At 50.1% G+C, this 21991-nt stretch overlaps 1 protein-coding gene across 29 annotated transcripts in view; it reads right to left on the bottom strand.

The window, feature by feature from the left end:
• Nucleotides 1-838: 838 nt before the first annotated feature.
• Nucleotides 839-21991, bottom strand: part of phldb1b (pleckstrin homology-like domain, family B, member 1b) — a 334696-nt gene continuing 313543 nt past the window's right edge. For 15 of the 29 annotated variants that reach the window (XM_078199084.1, XM_078199068.1, XM_078199074.1 and 12 more), the window contains 6 exons: nucleotides 15703-15793; nucleotides 12069-12215; nucleotides 10906-11125; nucleotides 9319-9404; nucleotides 6493-6522; nucleotides 839-2750 (listed from right to left, as the gene is read on the bottom strand). In XM_078199084.1, the coding sequence (XP_078055210.1) occupies nucleotides 2610-2750; nucleotides 6493-6522; nucleotides 9319-9404; nucleotides 10906-11125; nucleotides 12069-12215; nucleotides 15703-15793 (715 nt within the window). In that variant the 3' untranslated portion in view covers nucleotides 839-2609. The remainder of the gene's footprint in view (nucleotides 2751-6492; nucleotides 6523-9318; nucleotides 9405-10905; nucleotides 11126-12068; nucleotides 12216-15702; nucleotides 15794-21991) is intronic. The other 14 variants (XM_078199087.1, XM_078199080.1, XM_078199083.1 and 11 more) reach the window with 1 other exon arrangement.

Below are 21991 nucleotides of genomic sequence, written 5' to 3' on the forward strand. Positions count from 1 at the left end.
GGTGGGGGGTCAGAGGGGGTGAGGTGGGGGGTCAGAGGGGGTGAGGTGGAGGTCATAGGGGTGAGGTGGGGTTCAGAGAGGGTGAGGTGGGGTCAGAGAGGGTGAGGTGGGGTTCAGAGAGGGTGAGGTGGGGTTCCGAGAGGGTGAGGTGGGGGTCAGAGAGGGTGAGGTGGGGGTCAGAGGGGGTGAGGTGGGGGGTCAGAGGGGGTGAGGTGGGGGGTCAGAGGGGGTGAGGTGGGGGGTCAGAGGGGGTGAGGTGGGGGGTCTGAGGGGGTGAGGTGGGGGGTCAGAGGGGGTGAGGTGGGGGGTCAGAGGGGGTGAGGTGGGGGGTCAGAGGGGGTGAGGTGGGGTTCAGAGATGGTGAGGTGGGGGTCAGAGGGGGTGAGGTGGGGGGTCAGAGGGGGTGAGGTGGGGGGTCAGAGGGGGTGAGGTGGGGGGGTCAGAGGGGGTGAGGTGGGGCTCAGAGAGGGTGAGGTGGGGGTCACGGGTGAAATGGGGGTCACAGGGGGTAAGGTGGGGGTCACAGGGGGTGAGGTGGGGAGTGAGGGGGTGAGGTGGGGCAGTCAGAGGGGGTGAGGTGGGGCAGTCAGAGGGGGTGAGGTGGGGGGGGTCACAGGGGATGTGGTGGGGTGGTCAGAGGAGGTGAGGTGGGGGGTTCACAGGGGGTGAGGTGGGGGGGTCAGAGGGGGGTGAGGTGGAGGGGTCACAGCAGGCGAGGTGGGGGTGAGAGTTGGGGTGAAGGGCTGGGAGGCAGTGTTGCAAAACTGGGAGTGAATAATTCCGGGAATGCAAAATGGAATTGGAAACTCAGCTTCAGGCTGAACAAAAATCCAAAGTGTAAAACAGAATGTAATTTATTCACACAAATTCTAAACCCACATCATCGAGAGTGATTGGTGAGGGATGGGAAACGGGCATCAGGCCTTCTCATGTGGCACTGAGACCCCTCACAGCAGCCTGCTGAACTCACCACGGACTCTGGGATCTTGCTGTCCTGAATGCTTCAAGGACCCATCATCTGAGTGTGAATAACCAATGACAGCGGACTATTCAACCACTGGGGCAGTCACACATCCTCACTTGACTTCCAATGGATGGCAATCAAGCAGTGAGGACTATGGTGGATCTAGCTGTGTCTAGGCCAGGGCACTGAGGCCAACTCTAGGACCACAACCATGTCCCTGGGCTCCAGTGTCAGAGAGAAGGAACACGCCAAGCGTTTGGAGAAGGGTTCTTGCTGCCCTGAATTGGCAGAAGTCACAGAATGTCCTACAATAGCTGATACAAAGTAAGCTATCAACAGGCTTGGTATTCAACACACGGATAAAGAAACCTCACCAAGGTGAGAACGCATTCTCAATTAATGAGGCCAACATAAACTACAAACCAACAAATCTCTCAAACTATTTAACCAATTGTTGAGAAACATTTAAAAGTTTGTTCCAAATTTGGTTTAGTTTCTGTTGGCCGTGGTATGATACTGGTAAGTTATAAATAAAGAACAGTTAGATATGGTTACTGTGTGTTATGGCACAGAGTAGGAGGCAGAATCATTACAGGGTTCTCGATAATAAAATTTTTTAAAAAGTCTGCGGGAAGTCTCCATTCTGTTCTCCTCCTGCTCAGGCTGTTGAGGTTAAGCTCTACCGCGCTGGGGAGACAAGCCATCCAGCAATCTGAGAAACTCCACAACAAAACCAAAGCTTAAAATACAACAGTACAAAAGTTCAATCCCTGATTCAGCTCCCGAGAAATGCTGCTAATGCCAAAATCGACGGAGCACTTGGAAATCCTGGGCCCAGCATTGAAAAGGCACATGATGGAGCATCTGTAATCTCCCTCCCCGCAAATGCAGGCGGCAGAGCTTGTCCAGGTCGATTGTGCGACAGCGCACAGTGTGGCTGCCGTCAGGCCACGCGCGTCTGCTCGCACGAAGAGGACGCTTCTATCTTCCGCGCGCATTTTCTGCACGTGGTCACCTGGCACAGAGCACTGGATGATTCTGAACATCCCCAGTCGCACATTGAGTCACTGCTCAGGTGCCACAGGATGTAGGGTGTGCTTAGACCTGGCAATCTACCCCTGCTAACGGGGTTTGTGAAGAAGTCCACTGAAGAGGTTCTTTCCGTTTTGTAAACTGCCTTTATTTTTAAGCCGGGGAGTTCAACTTTTTTTTCGTGTTTTTTATTTTGTACAAATCTTGTTTTCCTCCGTCCATTATCCCGTTTGGAAAATCAAAAAACTGCGAGGACTGGATGGGAGTCTTTGGCAAAGGTTCATTCCCTTTTATCGTTTACAGGTGAAGATATTTCTCTTTCCTTTTTTTTTTTGAAGTCTTCGTTCCAGCAAAAGCATCATAAAATGATCCACCTGTTACTCGAACTCCGCACGGTGAGATGGGGCTGGTAACACTTGCTGCCCCAATCGGCGTTCAAACAGAGAGAACGAGAGAGAGAGGGGGGAGAAAAAGAGAGAGACAGACGGAGAGAGAGAGTCAGTCAAGACGGGCAGCGCGATCTCCACTGTTGGGACAGGGTAGGTCGGTTCTACAAAGGACTGGCTCAACGGCAACTCACTCCACCCAGGAACCCGCTCCTCATTGGCCCCCCTCAGCTCATGAACTGCGTGTAGCCCTCAGCACCCGTGACAATCACATCCATCCAAATCCGCATCGCTTCCGGGGTTGGGGCCACCATGAAGTAGAGTCGGTCATGTGTCTTCACACAGAACGTGAGGCTTGGATTGGGACTCTTGAGAGGAATGGGGGAAAACAAGAAAAGGAAAATCAGCTCATCATTTTCTCAATCGAAGCATTTCAATTGTTCCCCGCCTGCCCCCAGCATTCAGACTAATGCAAAGTCCCACTTTGTGGGCACAAAGCCCTGGGTTAGGCCACAACTGGGGGAGTTCACTCCACGTCAGGGAGGTTGGGAGGGTCCTGGAGATGGGGGGGGGGGGGGGGAATCAGAATGGTTCGAGGGATGAGGGGATTTCAGCGACAAGGTTAGTTTGGAGAAGCTGGGTTTGTTCTCCTGGGAGGAAGAGAGATTGAGGGAGATCTGTACAAATTTATGACTGGTTGAGGGAAGGCTGTTCACAACAGCTGATGGAATAAATTAAAGATAGACTGTGGGGTGGGGATAGGATTGACTAGATTGTTTTACAGAGAGCTGGCATGGATTTGATGGGCCAAATGGCCTCACTCCGTGACATAATGACCCCACAGGCTACGAGTTCTTCCTATTCGCTGAACTACTTTTGCAGGTGGAATTAATTATCCAATTCAAATAGACCTCCCTGTCAGCTTGAGACAAAATCTAGGCGGAACCTCCCAGTGCAGTGCTGAGGGAGTGCCGCACTGTCAGAGGGTCAGTGCTGAGGGAGTGCCGCACTGTCAGAGGGTCAGTGCTGAGGGAGTGCCGCACTGATAGAGGGTCAGTACTGAGGGAGTGCCGCACTGTCAGAGGGTCAGTACTGAGGGAGTGCCGCACTGTCAGAGGGTCAGTGCTGAGGGAGTGCCGCACTGTCAGAGGGTCAGCACTGAGGGAGTGTGGCACTGTCAGAGGGTCAGTACGGAGGGTGTGCGGCACTGTCAGAGGGTCAGTACGGAGGGAGTGCTGCACTGTCAGAGGGTCAGTACTGAGGAAGTGCTGCATTGTTCGAGGGTCAGTACTGAGGGAGTGCTGCAGTGTCAGAGGGTCAGTGTTGAGGGAGTGCTGCACGGTCAGAGGGTCAGTACTGAGGGAGTGTTGCACTGTCAGAGGGTCAGTGTTCAGGGAGTGCCGCACGGTCAGAGGGTCAGTACTGAGGGAGTGTTGCACTGTCAGAGGGTCAGTGCGGAGGGAGTGCCACACTGTCAGAGGGTCAGTGCTGAGGGAGTGCTGCAATGTCACAGGGTCAGTACTGAGGAAGCGCTGCATTGTCAGAGGGTCAGTACTGAGGGAGTGCCACACTGTCAGAGGGTCAGTACTGAGGGAGTGACACACTGTCAGAGGGTCAGTACTGAGGGAGTGCCGCACTGTCAGAGGGTCAGTACTGAGGGAGTGCCGCACTGTCAGAGGGTCAGTACTGAGGGAGTGACACACTGTCAGAGGGTCAGTACCGAGGGAGTGCTGCATTGTTAGAGGGTCAGTGCTGAGGGAGTGCCGCACTGTCAGAGGGTCAGTACTGAGGGAGTGCCGCACTGTCAGAGGGTCAGTACTGAGGGAGTGCCGCACTGTCAGAGGGTCAGTACTGAGGGAGTGCCGCACTGTCAGAGGGTCAGTACTGAGGGAGTGACACACTGTCAGAGGGTCAGTACTGAGGGAGTGCTGCATTGTTAGAGGGTCAGTGCTGAGGGAGCGTCGCACTGTCAGAGGGTCAGTACTGAGGGAGTGCTGCAGTGTTGGAGACGTTACACCAAAGGCGGGATCTTCCGGTTCTGGTGAAGTCGACCACCTGCGGCGGGTTCCCTCGGGGTAGGGTGGCCGAGCCACATAAAAGCCCGTAGAGTTTGGCGGGACCTTCTGGTGGCCAATGCTTTGGGAAAACCTGCTGAGGGGCAACTGGAAAATCTCTGCCCTGTCAAATGGATGTTAAGGGTCCCATGGTTTGAAGGAAGGCAAAGGGAATTTTCCCCCCCTGGTGTCCTGCTCAATGTACATCCCTCACACAACACCAGTAAAAACAGCTGATCCAGTCATCATCACATTGCCGTCTGTGGAAGCTTGCTGTGCACTGATTAGCTTCCTTCATCACTAAATCTCAACTAGTTCATTGGCTGTAAAGAGCTTAGAGACTTCCTGAGGTGATGGACATCTCGATATAAACGTAACTCTTTCATCTTTCCTTCCTCAATGCTATGGGAGTAGCTTCACGTTTTTCAGCTCTGTAATCTGATTGCCCCGTTTACTGTTCCTGAAGGTGCTGCCTCATATTCAAATACTCTGCAAACTGGGACTCCTTACCAGCTGACATGAAATGCCTGCCCGCTTCAGTGCTAAAGCTGGGGCAAGTTCTCACCCCTGATTGTTGCATTGTGACTCCAATCTGGATCGAGTGTCTTTGAGGTCTCTGCGTTCCAATTCTCGGCTATTACGCATCCCTGAATTCCATTGCTCCACATTTGGCGGCCGTTCCTTCAGCTACCTAGCTCCTAACCTCTGGAATTCCCTCCCTAAACCTCTCTGCCCCTTCTCTCCTTGTTTAAGATGTCCCGGATATCTACCTCTTTGACTTGTCCTTACGTGGCTCAGTGTCAGAGTTTGTTAGCATAGATAGACTCATAAATCCATGCAGTGCAGAAGGAAGCCATTCGGCCCATCGAACCTGCCCCGACCACAATCCCACCCAAGCCCTATCCCTGTAACCCCACGGATTTACCCTAGCTAATCCACCTGACACTAAGGGGCAATTTAGCATGGCCAATCCACCTAACCTGCACATCTTTGGGGTGCGGAGGAAACCAGAGCACCTGGAGGAAACCCTCGCAGACATGGGGAGAACGTGCAAGCTCCACACAGACGGTGACCCAAACCGGGAATTGAACCCAGGTCCCTGGCGCTGCGAGGCAGCAGTGCTAACCACTGTGCCGCCTCGCGCTGCCCATAGCGGCCAATACCAACCACAATCCATAATACCAACCACAAGCCCACAGCATTTTACATTTTTGCCCAGGACCTTTTGCGTGTCAGGCAAACGTGATAACCACTACACCGTACACACAACTGTAGATTATGTTTCTCGTGGAGCACCTTGGAAGCTTTTACGATGATAAAGGCACAATGAAAGTCCTTGTTGCTTTGCTTTTCTACTGACTGGGGTGAACAAACTGCCGATTCGTCACCAACCAAGAAGTGCCAGGGACCCGGGTTCGATTGGCCATGTTAAATTGCCCCTTAATGTCAGGCGGACTAGCTAGGCTAAAAGCACGGGGTTATGGGGATAGGGCCTGGGTGGGATTGTGGTTGTTATTGGCCGCCATGGGCGGCACGGGGCGGCACAGTGGTTAGCACCGCTGCCTCACAGCACCAGGGACCCGGGTTCGATTCCAGGCTTCGGTCACTGTCTGGGTGGAGTTTGCACATTCTCCCCGTGTCTGCGTGGGTTTTCTCCGGGTGCTCCGGTTTCCTCCCACAGTCCGAAAGACGTGCTGATTAGGTACATTGACCCGAAAAGGCGCTGGAGTGTGGCGACTAGGGGAATTTCACAGTAACTTCATTGCAGTGTTAACGTAAGCCTCACTTGTGACTAATAAATAAATTTTTAACTTTTAGTTTTTTGGTGCAGACTCGCTGGGCCGAATGGCCTCCTTCTGCACTGTGGGGATTCTATGATTCTAGAATAATTTCTCCCCCTCGACCAGAGCTCAGATCATCACCTCATTGGCTGAGGCTCATTTCATTTTTAAACCAAACTCGTCACAAAGTTGATTTGACATAAAACAGAGACAAGGCCTCAAAGAGCAGAGAGTGAGGGTGACACACAACACCGAGAACTGTCAGTTATACGTACATTGATTCTATGCAGGTTCAAATATCCCTTCTGTGAACAATGAAGAGAATAGCCCGGCAACAGGAAACAAGGGAAGAAAAGCAGAGAAGTAAATAAACCTCTGGAAAGGCAGGTTAGTGATCCGGTTCATTCTGAGCAGGGCTAAAAGCTGCAACTTCAAACAAAAGCATTGACAGGGTCACTTTAACCGAACCTGCCTCCTGGGAATGGGACAGTTCTGAGGCCAGCTGAGCATTCTGCCTGCCGTGACGCTCCTCTCCCTTCTCCCCGGGGTGGGTCGAGTTGGGTTAAAATGACTCCAGGGTCAACGGATATTCACTCACTGTCTGAGCTAAGAGAGGAGAATGAAGGGGATTCACCGGCTCTCTCGCCCGTCCTTGCGTTGGTTCCATTGCTGTCAGCGAAGGAGGAGTTCTCCTGTTCACGGTGTAACCTCTTCACCATTGAACATGTCTCAGTGCCATTTGTGGCACAGTGGGTCACACTCTGAGTCAGAGGGCTTCTCAAGCCCACAAAAATCCAGATTGGCACCCCCAATGCCAGGGCTGAGGGGGTGCTGCACTGTCAGAGGTGCTGTCTTCTGTCGGTCAACAATAACTACACCTTAGAAGCACATTATTGGCTGTAAAGCACTTGGGGACATGCCAAAGTTGTGAAAGGAGCTGTATCAATCTAACTTCTCATTTCATGATTTTATTAAATTCCTCACCTGAAGGGAAAGGTAAGTAAAAAGGCAAAGTCACCAAAGTCCCAGATGACCATCGGCTGCTCTCGCCTTTCAGAGGGGGAGAGCTGGCCGGTGGCGATTTAACCTGAGGGTCACCACACCTCAGGGAAGGGGGCAAGGCTGAGAAAGCGGGGCTTTCATCAATAACCTCAGCCAATGGGAGTCGCTTAACTCAGTCGGCTGGACGGCTGGTTTGTGATGCAGAGCGACGCCTACAGCGTGGGTTCAATTCCCGGACCGGCTGAGGTTATCCAGGAAGGCCCCGCCTTCTCAAGCTTATAAATCACCACCAGTCATCATCTCTCCGCCCCCCGCCCCCCACCCCCCCCTCAAAGGGGAGAGCAGCTTCTGGTCATCTGGGACTATGATGATTTAAGGTAAAAGAAGCAGAGGGAGAGGGGTGAGGAGAATGTTGGAATACACTGCCTAGGAAAGGTGATGGAAGCTGGTCCAACCTTCAAAAGGGAACTGGGATAAATTCTTCAAAAGAGGAAAATGACAAGGCTATGAAGAAAGAGCAGGGACTAAATGGTTAGCCTTTCCAAAGAGCCAACGCCAGCGCGATAGTCCAAGAAGCCTCCTTTTTTGCTGCCTCTCCCCAGTAATGAAAAACAGACCGGGAGTTTTACCAATCCCGCCTCAACCCCACGGTTTGTGGAATGTTACTGACTAACTGTAGCTGCCACGAGACAAAGACTGCATTCCAAAAATAATTTGTTGGGTGTAGTCTTTTGGGAGTTTTAATGTTGCAATGCCAGTATTTATATTATATTCATCATCTTTCCAATCCCTGACCCCTCCACTGGGTTGAGTTGTAGCACTCTGCTCAGGAAATCAGTCCGTTTATTGAGTCTGTGGCCAGCTGTAATCACAGGGCTTCAGTCTATAAAAGACTGACCATGTCACGATTCTCGCTTCAGTGGCAAATCGTTGATGTCGCTTGGGTTTAGAAAGTTCACGTGTCTATTTTTCTGCTTCTTTGGGATTCAGGTCAATGAAACTATTCCCGGTCTATTCATGTATCTGTCAAGATGCCTCTTAAACGTTGCTATTGTATCTGCTTCTACCTCCTCTGGCAGTGCATTCCAGGCGCATACCACCCTCTGTGTAAAAGGCCTGCCCCTCACATCTCCTTTAAACTTTCCCCCTTTTACCTTAAATCTATGACTGCTAGTAATTGATATTTCTACCCTGGGAAGCAGACTCGGACTCTCCATTCTACCCATGCCTCTCATAAACTTCCATCAGGTCACCCCCTCAGCCTCCGACGTTCAAGTGAAACCAAACCAAGTTTGGCCAACATCTCCTCATAGCTAATACCCTCCAAACTAGCACCCTGGTAAATCTTTTCTGTGCCCTCTCCAAAGCCTCCACATCCTTCCGGTAGTGTGGCGACCAGAACTGTATGCAATATTGCAAATGTGGCCCAACTAAAGTTCTATACAGCTGCAACACGAGTTGACTATTATTTAAGTAGATCCTTTTTCCAACCTTCTTCATAGTTGTTTTGCTAATGACCTCAGCAAGGGATCTTCACCATCCATGTGAAGAGGCAGCTGGAACTTAGAATCATAGAATCCTACAGTGCAGAAGGAGGCCATTCAGCCCATCGAGTCTGCACCGACCACAATCCCATCCAGGCCCTGTCCCCATAATCCCATGCATTTACCCTAGCTAATCCCCCTGACACTAAGGGTCAATTTATCATGGCCAATCAACCTAACCAACACGTCTTTGGGACTGTGGGAGGAAACCGGAGCACCCGGAGGAAACCCACGCAGACACGGGGAGAACGTGCAGACTCCACACAGACAGTGACCCGAGATGGGGCTCGAACCCGGGTCCCTGGAGCTGTGAGGCAGCAGCGTTAACCATTGTGCCACCGTGCCGCCCCACTCTCCGGCAATGTAGTATTCCCTGCGTGCAGCACTGTGGGAACCAGCAGCTCATCGGCCTGGTGTGGGACTTGAACCCACAGCCAGCTGACCCCGAGGAGAAAGTGTTGTTGACCGAGTTGGAAGAGCAGTAGGTGTGACAGGATGAGGGAGGGGTACGGGGTCTGCTGCTTTCCTGTACTGGTTCCAGAATAGCGTTCTTACCTTTGAGGCACTTCTGAGATGGTCGTAGTAAACCTCCTCGATGGCTTGAAAATAAATCACTCCCTTTAGTTTACTTTCATGTTTATCTGTCAAAGAATTGCATAATTTTAATTAAAGTGTCCAGACTGTTCTTTTTACACAAGAGTTTTCATTCTCATCTTATCCCCAATTTCCTTCCCAGACATGCTGACAGGCCAGACCCGCCAGCAAGAACGGCCGGAAAATTCCAGCCAGTGTTTCAACTCCGACCTCCACTATGTAGAATCTCTCACTTCTCACTCAATCATTGGAGCCCTTGTGTCACATATTCTGCAGATATGGTTAACACCCACAAGCTGCGCGTCTATGATCCCTCCTTCACTTGAGTCATAACAATGCAAATGACACAGAATGCCCAGCGGCTCCTTTATCTGATCCCTTTCAATGTCCGATTGGCTCAGACTGAAACAGGAGCTGTGTGTCTTGTCTAATCCACAATCTCCGGCTCTCTCGATCTTCAGCTCTCTGTCCATTCCAACTATATAACGCACACCATAACACAGCCCCTGCTCTAATAACATCTTACTGCCAGGTGGAAAAGTGATCCATTTGAGGAGAGCTTTGCTCTGCTTCCTCTCACACAAGTTCTGTGCTCTGAGCCGTCTGTGATAATGATGTGGAGTTGCCGGCGTTGGACTGGGGTAAACACAGTAAGAAGTTTAACAACACCAGGTTAAAGTCCAACAGGTTTATTTGGTAGCAAAAGCCACACAAGCTTTCGGAGCTGCAAGCCCCTTCTTCACCTGAAGAAGGGGCTTGCAGCTCCGAAAGCTTGTGTGGCTTTTGCTACCAAATAAACCTGTTGGACTTTAACCTGGTGTTGTTAAACTTCTTACCGTCTGTGATAAGACAGGCTGGAATCCGACACCACTGCAATTAGCATTCTATTCACCCTTTGCTTTTTAGCTTTTCACGCATATTGCAGCCACAAGTCGCAATGTGCATTCCTTACTAAATTGTCTGCAGGAAGTCCACCTACACCCCTTTCAGGATACTCCCTAGTTTCATTTTGGAATGAAAGGGGACAACATGCGTAAAGAAAATAAGGCTTTTCCCAAAGCACATGGGCCATCACAGTCTCAGTCTTGAAAGTTATAATTGATCCACCCGCCTCTTTTCTCTGTACCCTTTCCAGACCCACCTGAACTCTTTACCGATACTTTACGTGAAAAAAATATAACACAGATGGGATTTACCACGCAACCCGCTCCGTGTTTCGCCCCAGCAGGTGGTGGCCCGCCATTGGCCAGTGGTGGGATCATTTGGTTCCTCTGTTGGCTATGGGCCAAGTGCTGCCAAATGGGATTAGGTGGGCAGGTCAGGATCTTTCATGCGTCGGTGCAGACTCGATGGGCCGAAGGGCCTCTTCTGCACTGTATACTCTTGTGATTCTGGGTTTCCCCGTTGAATGCACCCCTTGCTGTTGGGAAACCCTTGGCAGAGGTACGCCATTGGTGGGACCAGAGGATCCTGCCAGCGTGAATGGCCAGAAAGTTCCGTCCATTTTGTTTCAAAAAGGAACAATTAAAAAGTGCAAAGGCCACTTACCCACGTAATAAGACAATGTCCGCTTAATGCGATCGAAGACAAACCACCGTTTTCTCCATGATTTGATTTTCCCGCCCATTTTGGTGAGGTAACCCTTACACATCTTCTCTGTGATGGACACCTGGTAGCAGATCTCCAGGTTGTGACCTGACGATTCAATGTGGGATCGCAGGTCAAAATCTTCCTTCCTGATTGGTAGATACCGGGTTAAAGGTCGTGCCTGGAAGGCAAAATGGCAATGGCTGAGTGGAATAAGAGACGGAACGTCATTTTATACATTCCTCATGAAGAAGACGGCTCCATCTGGGGACTAATCTGTCATTGAAAAAATTTACATCTTCCTCCATTCATTCCTGCACACATTGACCGGAATACTACCGGCCCGCCCGTCACGGGAATCGGAGCAGGTGAGGGGCGGACAATGGGAAGGTCCGTTGACCTTGGGCAGGATTTTCCGGTCTTGAGTTGAGCGAGGCCTTAAAATCCTGCCCATTGACTCTTATTGGAATGATTATAATCGAACCATTATTCCATTAATTCCAGTAAGAGTGTTGGGGCAGCACGGTGGCACAGTGGTTATCACTGCTGCCTCACAGCGCCAGGGACCCGGGTTCGATTCCTGGCTCAGGTCACTGTCTGTGTGGAGTCTGCACGTTCTCCCCGTGTCTGTGTGGGTTTCCTCCGGGTGCTCCGCTTTCCTCCCACAGTCCAAAGATGTGCGTGTTTTGTTGATTGGCCACGCTAAATTTCCCCTTAGTGTCAGGAGGATTAGCAGGATTAATGTGAGGTTACAGGGATAGGGCCTGGGTGGGATTCTTGCCGGTGCAGGCTCGATGGACTGAATGGTCTCTTTTTAAACTGTAGGGATTCTATGATTCTATGAAAATCCAGCTCTTTGACCAAGTTTTTGGTCACCTGTCTTAATATCTGGCTTGCTGTTGAGTTTAATTTGCTAATATCCTTGCAAAGCACCTTGGGACAGTTTACCACTTTAAAGGTGCTATATAAATGTAAGTTATTGTTGTTGAAGCTTGGCGGTATCTGGAAGGTGGGAGGTACTATATCCCACAGCTCTGTACCACTGCTGAGTGGGCAGTCTTTATTCCCACTCGCTCTGCAATCTCGCCAATAAATAAAGTTACACAATCTGATTGAGCAGCTACCTGTGAGAAATGTTTCTCCCGCATCTTCACCTCTTTATCGATTAACTGCTGCCGGTGGTCGGTTTCGTCCTGTAGCCTCTTCTCCAGCTCCTCACGCCTCCTCCGCTCTTCATCAAAGGCCTGGCGACGCATTTCCATCTCTCGGGCCTGTGGGGAGGGAGGAGAGAGGGAGCGAGAGGGAGAGAGTGAAGGAGAGAGCGAGGGGAGAGAGAGGGAAGAGGGAGATGGAATTAGAGAGGGAAGGGAAGAGGGAGCGAGGGAGAGGGAGCGAGGGAGAGGGAGCGAGGGAGAGGGAGCGAGGGAGAGGGAGGAGAGGAGGGAGAGGGAGGAGGGAGAAGGAGGAGGGAGAGGGAAATGGAGATGGAAGGGAAGAGGGATGGATGAGTAGAGGGAGAGGGGGAGGGAGGAGAGAACATCATCAACATCAGAAACTGACTCACCAACTTATCACCAGCCGCAGTGAGTGCCGCCTGGTGGAAGGACAAGGTAAGAAGTTTAACAACACCAGGTTAAAGCCCAACAGGTTTATTTGGTAGCAAAAGCCACACAAGCTTTCGGAGCCCCAAGCCCCTTCTTCAGGTGAGGTCAAGGGGCAGCAGACACACAGTGAGACCAGTGCCAGCCTCAAGTCACACACTTGGATTTTTATCATCCATTTTCTTACTGGTGCACCTTCTGGAGCTGCCGACCTCCCAGCACTGACCTCCCAGCACTGACCTCCCAGCACCGACCTCCCAGCACCGACCTCCCAGCACCGACCTCCCAGCACCGACCTCCCAGCACCGACCTCCCAGCACCGACCTCCCAGCACTGACCTCCCAGCACTGACCCCCCAGCACTGACCCCCCAGCACCGACCCCCCAGCACCGACCTCCCAGCACCGACCTCCCAGCACCGACCTCCCAGCACCGACCTCCCAGCACCGACCTCCCAGCACCGACCTCCCAGCACCGACCTCCCAGCACTGACCTCCCAGCACTGACCTCCCAGCACTGACCCCCCAGCACCGATCTCCCAGCACCGACCTCCCAGCACCGACCTCCCAGCACCGACCTCCCAGCACCGACCCCCCAGCACTGACCCCCCAGCACTGACCTCCCAGCACCGACCTCCCAGCACCGACCTCCCAGCACCGACCTCCCAGCACTGACCTCCCAGCACTGACCTCCCAGCACTGACCCCCCAGCACTGTGGGAACACGCAGGGCTCAGACTGGGGTTCACATTGAGGGCATCAGAATGATTTATCCCCGTGGCATTCCCGAAAGCAGCAGCTGCCTGTTTAATGCGGCACGGCCAGCTGGGGGTTTGGGAAGCAGAGACCGGACAATATTTCATTATCCCAGACAAATCGTTCCCTTTCATTCAATCTCAGTTCACAAAGAACAAGCTCCAAATGGGGTTTTCTATTGAAGGGAAGTGTTTGTCATTCGCTGACACTAAAGTGACCAGAGTGAATCCTCGCCCACTATCTCTTAACAATCAAACATTGACACTGTTTTGTGAAGACAGGACCCCTCCATCTCCACCCGATGGAATGTTTCATCACCATCTCTGCACTAATCTGTTCAGAGGGTCGGAAAACGATAGGCGCGCTTTCTGGTTCTTCACACTGACAGAATCTTCCGGTCCCCCTGGCAGCGCACCTGCTCCGTGCGTTTCCTGGCAGCGTGGGATGGCATCAATGGGAAATACCATTGCCAGGGGCGGAAGTACAAGATCCCACCACCGGCTAATGGCGTTCCACCTCCCACCGTCAGGAAAAACACTGCAGGGAGGCCTGAGAATCCCAACGGAGAAATACAAACATACACACACCCATATACACAGACATCACACACACACACCCATATACACAGATATCATACACACACACCCATATACACAGATATCACACACAAACGGATATACACAGATCACACACACACACACCCATTTACACAGATATCACACGCACACACATATTAAGATACCACACCCACATATATGCACATTCCCATAGACATAGATAGCGCACACAGACACACACAAAAACACACACACACATCCATATATACAGATACCACACGCACAACACACGTGCACACAAAAACACACACATATGCACACACCCTTATCACAGATACACACACACATGCCACATGTACAAACATAACTAGTGTCCCACTGAAACTTTGGAATTTCTGAAATTTAATCCTTAAAAACCAAAGAGGGACTGAACATCTGAATCTCTGCTGGAATTGAAACAGGAAATGAGAGTGAGACATTACTGAAGGCCCCGGGGCAGTGTGCCCGATTCCAATCGGCCTTCGTGTGTGCCGGGGGGCACAATACCCGCACTGCTGTGAACAATCACCGGCTGGAACCTAGTCTGGGGTCAGTGTGTCTGGAAATGAAAAGTTAAATACTAACAAACCCCAAGTGAAATGGAAGTCACGAGCATCCTCCCACCTGACTGCATCTCTCCCTATCAGCAGGTCCCTCTATCTCTTTCTCCCTCATGTACTTAGCGAGCAATGAATTCATGCTTCAGTCTCAACTGCTCCCTGTGATTGCGAGTCCCACAATCACACCACTCTCTGGGTGAAGAGGTTTCTCCTCAATTCCTCAGTTATTAGCGACTCTCTCGTATTTATAACCCTGGTTTTTTGCCCCCTCCCCCGCCCCGCCCCCCTGGAAACAACTTCTCCACATCTCCGATAAATGCAAAATACTGCGGGTGCTGGAATCCAAAACAAAAACAGAAAATATTGGAAAATCTCAGTGGGTCTGACAACATCTGTGGAGAGAGAATAGCGTCAACGTTTTGAGTCTGGATGACCCTTCGTCAGAGCTGAGAGGGAAGAGAGTCAGCAGAGCAGATACGATGAGGGTAGGGAGGGTGGTGGGGAATTGGACAAAGGGAATGTCAATGAGGAGGCAGAAGGCTGAGGGAGGTGTTGAAAGTCTCCATTAAGTGATCCGAATGTGTGAATGGCAGAGCAGAGGTACAGCTTGGCAAAGGACTGCCTGACGAATGTGGCAGTTGGCCTGGAGAAATGAGGGGGTGGAGGAGGCGGGGGGGGGGTGGAATCAAATAATTGCTACAGTGCAGAAGGAGGCCATTCGGCCCATCGAGTCTGCACCGACCACAATCCCACCCAGGCCCTATCCCCATAACCCCATGCATTTACCCTAGCTAGTCCCCCTGACACTAAGGGGCAATTTAGCATGGCCAATCCACCTAACCTGCACATCTTTGGACTGTGGGAGGAAACCGGAGCACCCAGAGGAAAACCCACGCAGACACGGGGAGAATGTGCAAACTCCACACAGACAGTGACCCGAGCCGGGAATCGAACCCGGGTCCCTGGAGCTGTGAGGCAGCAGTGCTAACCCACTGTGCCACCATGCCACCCAGAAGAAAGAGTGAGAGCAATGAAATGGAGAATGAGATGAAATGAAATGAAACAAAATAAATGGAAATGGGGTGGAGGGGATAGTTGGTGCTCTGATGTGGTTGGACATTCTGGGGGTGGAGGGGGGGGGAGGTGCAGTAGGCAGGAAATAGGCTCTGGATTTTGCCAATAAAACATAACCATGGTGACAACACAATTCCTGAGCCTGCTATTCAGCTGGATCCTAGTTTTACTTACCCTTGTTTCCAAAAGCCGCGCCTTCTCAGCCTGTGCCTCCTTTAACATCTTCTCCATCTCTTCGATCTTGGAGACATCCACACCGCTGGCACTTCCCGGGTGAAGAAAAAAACAATCAGAAATTAAAATGGGATTTGCCAACACAACTCATCAATTTCAAATACAAGAGCTTCAAATTGTGGATTACACCCAATTGTATTCATCAGTTTAGATAACAAGATCAAACATAAAATCAAAATGAAAAGATAAAAGGACAAACTCAGGGTTGAAATCGAGAAGCACTTTCCTCACACAAAGGGAATTGGAAATCTGAAACTTTCTCCCCTAAAGAGTATCCGTAAAATGACCCGGAAGCCAACAGACAGACAGAAAATTCCAACTGCTTCACCCACATCCTTTAGGATAGGAAAGCTGCTGTCCTGACCCAGTCTGGACCTCCACGTGACGATGTGGAGATGCCGGCGTTGGACTGGGGTGAACCCTCCATGTGACCCCAGTCCATGGTTGATTCCTAACTGTCCTCTGTTGTGTGATTTCAAGAAGAAATTAGATATAGCCCTAGTGGCTAAAGGGATCAAGGAATATGGAGGGAGAAGCGGGGGGGAATCAGGATATTGAATTTGATGATCAGCCATGATTAAAATGAATGGCGGAACAGGCTCGAAGGGCCGAATGGCCTCCTCCTGCTTCTAGTTACTATGAAGCTGTTGTGTCCTTTTCGAAACAGGGATGGCGACTGACAAAATCAAAATAAGATTGGCAAAATCCTCACTCATGGGAAGTGGGTGTCGGTGGCAAGGCTGGTATTTGTTGTCCATCCTTAGTTGCCTCAAGAAGGTGGTAATGGCGAACTGCCTCCTCGAACCGCCAGTTTGAGTGTCTTGTTTAGCTCGCGTCAGCCATGTTGGTGTCAGACTGGAACCATGCAAGGACAGCAGGGAGCCTCGACTGAAGGATCAGTAAGAAGTCTCACAACACCAGGTTAAAGTCCAACAGGTTTATTTGGTAGCGCGAGCTTTCGGAGCGCTGCTCCTTCGCCAGGTGAGGCACCTGATGAAGGAGCAGCACTCCGAAAGCTCGTGCTACCAAATAAACCTGTTGGTCTTTAACCTGGTGTTGTGAGACTACTTACTGTTGCCCACCCCAGTCCAACGCCGGCATCTCCACATCACGACTGAAGGATGTCAGTGAACAGGTTTGGTTTCCAGTGACAATCTGTCAGTTTCATGGTCGTTTTTACTGCTTTTGGTTTCTGGATCTTAAAAAAAATTGTTAATTCACAGACTGGCATGGTGGGATTTGAATTCATTTTCCCAACTGAACCTTCTAAAATCAGCCTGATTCTTGGTTGAATAATGTACCTGGCATCGGTCAGAAGCACACTTTATCTTAATCCTTATCTCTGTATCATCCAGGGAGTTCTGGATTTGCTGGTTCTCTCTATCCCCTTTGCAGGAATATACCTTTACTGTTCTAGAACTATCTCTGAAGATGATGCATTGCTCTGTTACTGTCTTGCCAGTTTATCTGGGTCAGATCCACATCTACCCCATCAAAGTTCACTGTCCCCCAGTTAAATATTCCTATCCTGGATCAGTCCTTATTATTTTCCATAGTCAACCGAAACCTTACAATGATCACTGTTCCCCAGATGTTCCCATACTGACACTCAATCCACTTAATCCATTTAGCCCATCACATACTCGAGAACCAGACCTTGCCCGCTCCGCCCTTTTTCACTCCTGCTATCGCGGTAGATATTTGGATAATTGAAGTCCCTCATTATAGCTATTCTATAACTCTTGCTCCTTCCATTACACAATTCAACTTGCCAATTCATTCAGACTTCAGGTAGCATGGTGGCACAGTGGTTAGCACTGCTGCTTCACAGCGCCAGGGACCGGGGTTCGATTCCCAGCTTGGGTCACTGTCTGTGTGGAGTTTGCATGTTCTCTCCGTGTCTGCGTGGGTTTCCTCCGGGTGCTCCGGTTTCCTCCCACAGTCTGAAAGACGTGCTGGTTAGGTGCATTGACCCGTTGGGGCGGCACGGTAGCACAGTGGTTAGCACTGCTGCTTCACAGCTCCAGAGACCTGGGTTCGATTCCCGGCTCGGGTCACTGTCTGTGTGGAGTTTGCACATTCTCCTCGTGCCTGCGTGGGTTTCCTCCGGGTGCTCCGGTTTCCTCCCACAGTCCAAAGATGTGCGGGTTAGGTTGATTGGCCATGCTAAAAATTGCCCCTTAGTGTCCTGAGATGCGTAGGTTAGAGGGATTAGTGGGTAAAATATGTAGGGATATGGGGGTAGGGTCTGGGTGGGATTGTGGTCGGTGCAGACTCGATGGGCCGAATGGCCTCTTTCTGTACTGTAGGGATTCTATGATTCGAACAGGCACCGGGGAATTTCACAGTAACTTCATTGCAGTGTTAATGTAAGCCTTACTTGTGACTAATAAATGAACTTTACTTTGCGTTGACTCAGTTGGCTGGAGGGCTGGTTTGTGATGGGGAGCAATGCCAGCAGAATGGGTTCAATTCCCGGACTGGCTGAGGTTATTCATGAAGGCCCCGCCTTGTCAACCTTGCCCCTCGCCCGAGTCGTGGAGATCCTTAGATTAAATCACCACCAGTCACAGCGAATGGTCATCTGGGATTATGGCAACTTTGCCTTGAGCAGTAGATATTCCCAAGTGAATATGGCAAGGTAACATCTCCCCCTGGGCCAGTCACTGTCTCTTTTCATGTAGTTATTAAAATGCTGAATGAACTCTCTGCATTTTTTGAAACAGTTCAGAACACACTTGGCAGGGAAACACTCATAGGATATCTCAGGATGAGAGACAGGTTTCATGTTTTATCCTGCCTATGAATTCTTACTTATTTTGTTTTTTGAAACACCCTCCGGTGCCTCAACAGGTATTGTGTCTGCTGAGGGACAGAGTTAAGGCATGTCTAGGATTTTATATTTTTTGGCTGAATATGACAATTACCAACTGTGTTTGAACATGAATCCCTACAGTGCAAAAGGAGGCCATTCAGCCCATTGAGCCTGCACCTGCAACAATCCCACCTAGGGTCTATCCCTCTCTTTACCCCTCATATCTACCCTGCTAATACACTGACACTAAGGGGCAATTTTAGCATGGCCAATCAACCTAATCCGCACATCTTTGGAGTGTGGGAGGAAACCGGAGCACCCGGAGGAAACCCACGCAGACACGGGGAGAATGTGCAACCTCCACACAGTCACCCAAGCAGGGAATCGAACGGGGGTCACTGGAGCTGTGAGGCAGCAGTGCGAACCACTGTGCCACCGTGCCGTCCTAACATATTCCTGAAGGTTCCATTACGTGATGTCCTGCCTCAGGCTGGCCCGCCCCCGTGCTCCCTTCATTGGCTGTCCGACACGTCAGTCACCATGGGGCGCTGCCAACCCACCAATGAGAAAGTGGATAGATTCTTTGTGATTCAATTGTATGTTCCTTTTAATGTTAAATATTCTTTACCCGCCTCCACAACTCCAACAAACAAAAGTAATCCCAAAAAAGGGGAATGGGGCAGCACTGCTGCCTCACAGCGCCAGGGACCCAGGTTCAATTCCGGCCTTGGCTGACCGTCCGTGTGGAAGTTGCACATTCTCCCCGTGTCTGCGTGGGTTTCCTCCGGGTGCTCCGGTTTCCTCCCTCAATCCAAAGATGTGCAGGTTAGGTGGATTGGCCATGCTAAATTGCCCCTTAGTGTCCAAAGATGTGTAGATTAGGGGGATTAGTGGGGGTAAATATGCGGGCTTATGGGGATCGGGCCTGGGTCAGATAAAAAATGGTGGGTCAATACGGACTTGATGGGCCGAATCGCTGACTTTGAACTGTACGAATTCTATGAAGACTTTTTTAATAGATAATAATTAATAGTCATTTTCTGCCTTGGACTTTCCTCGTAACAGAACCCCAGAAACTTAACCCAACTGCTGGAGACTGTTGGTCAATGCTAGAGGGCTGGCAATCCTACTCCATACCAGGCCAGAAAGTGGAGAAGATTGGGTAATTCTGCTGTCAATCAAGCTGAGAACGGCCCTGCTAAAGGTCACAGGGGTTGAATGCAGCACGTTAGCTGTATTATAAAACTATCCTCAATTGACTGCGTTTTGTTGGGGAGATCAGTCTGCGGTACCTGGGAGACTCTGTAAACTGAAGCTTCATTCAAGACCCACTCTTGAGGTTTGAGTAAACGACCCAGGTCCCTGTGCGATAACGAAGGAACTCGTCAACGTGCCATCTTTTGGATGAGATGGTCCCCTCTACCCTGTCAGGTGAACGTTAACGGTACCATTTCAAAGAACAGGGAAATCTCTCCAAGGTCCTGGCTAATATTTATCTGAGAGCAACTTGAATGTCTCGTTTATGGAAAATAAAACCACAGAGTAACGGTTCAAATGAAATTTGTGTCCAGCCTTGTAATGCTCTAACTATATTAGCGGTTTGGGATTTAACACACAAAAAAAATGTGGTTTGCCCACGTAGATTCAAACTAACACACAACAGGTTTTATTGAAAGAGGTGTTCTCTGCTCTGCACAGAATACAAAACTGAAAGTCAAAGCTGTGCCAACATCCTAATGACATCACCATCAAATCATGTGACCAGCCCTTAGATCAACCTGCAACCCATTTAAATATATAACAAGGGTCCTCTGCTTACACACAACAACTTGCATTTATATAGCACCATTAATATAATAAACCATTCTGAGACCAGTGTTGGTGTTAATTTCGACAAAATTAGACACTAAATCAGCTTTCTCGTGACCAATGTGGTAAGATAAATATTCCGGTACAAGGAAGCCAGCCCAAAAATAATGCATGGAAGAAACAACTGACTCTGGTGTCCCATGCGAAACATTATGTATAGACTTAAATAAATAAATACATTCTAGACTATTAAACTGGTAACATCTGGGGTTGATGGTACCTCCTTGCGGATGATTCACAAATTCAATTAGTTCACTCTTTCCTGTTCAGTGACCTTCATTTTTCACGGAATTCAATTAAACAAGAACAGGTGACGCCTGCCATAGATTGGTTGTTTTTTTTTCAAATTCTCATACATTTCTGGAAACTTCCACTCTGGTGACTGAGAGAGATTGAAAACCTCGCGGCACCAGCCACGGGTCTGGGCCCCGGTTTCGGAGAGACTGAGTGGAGAGGAAACGACTGGAGAACCTCAGGCTTTCAGACGTGGAAAGAAAGCAACTCATCGGAGGGATGCAGAGTCCCACAGAGCTTGCAGGATCAGGCCATTCAGCCAGGTCAGTGTTTATGCCCCTCAGGGGGTCTCCTCCCATCCTACTCCACCTTATCCCATCAACATACTCCATCTTTTCATTTCTCCCTCATAAGACCATAAGATATAGCAGCAGAATTAGACCATTCGGCCCATCGAGTCTGCTCCACCATTCAATCATGGCTGATATTTTTCTCATCCCCATTCTCCTGCCTTCTCCCCATAACCCTTGTTCCCTTATTGAACAAGAACTTATCTATCTCTGTCTTAAAGGCACTCAATGACCTGACCTCCATAGCCCTCTGTGGCAATGAGTTCCACCGATTCACCACCCCCTGGCTGAAGAAATTCCTCCTCATCTTAGTTTTAAAGGAGCGTCCCTTCACTCTGTGGTTGTGCCCTCAAGTTCTAGTCTCTCCCACTAGTGGAAACACCCTCTCCATGTCCACTCTATCCAGGCCCTTCAGTATTCTGTAAGTTTCAATTAGATCCTCCCTCATCCTTCTAAATTCCATCAAGTATAGACCCAGACTCCTCAATCGCTCCTCATATGACAAACCCTTCATTCCCGTATCATTCTTGTGAACCTCCTCTGGACCCCCTCCAAGGCCAGCACATCCTTCCTTAGATACGGGACCCAAAACTGCTCATAATACTCCAAAAGGGGTCTGACAGTCTGCAGATGCAACAGGTGATCAAGAAGGCAAATGGGATGTTGGCAAGGGGGATAGAATATAAAAGCAGAGATGTCTTGCTGCATCTGTACAGGGCATTGGTGAGGCCGCAGCTGGAATACTGTGTGCAGTATTGGTCCCCTTATTTGCGGAAGGATATATTGGCCTTGGAGGGAGTGCAGAGAAGGTTCACCAGGTTGATACCAGAGATGAGGGGTGTTGATTATGAGGAGAGACTGAGCAGATTGGCTTTGTATTCGTTGGAATTTAGAAGGCTGAGGGGGGATCTTATAGAGACCTATAAGATAATGAAGGGGCTGGATAGGGTAGAGATGGAGA

This window comes from Mustelus asterias, chromosome 27 (genome assembly GCF_964213995.1).
Source record: "Mustelus asterias chromosome 27, sMusAst1.hap1.1, whole genome shotgun sequence".
NCBI classification, from domain to species: Eukaryota; Metazoa; Chordata; class Chondrichthyes; order Carcharhiniformes; family Triakidae; genus Mustelus; species Mustelus asterias.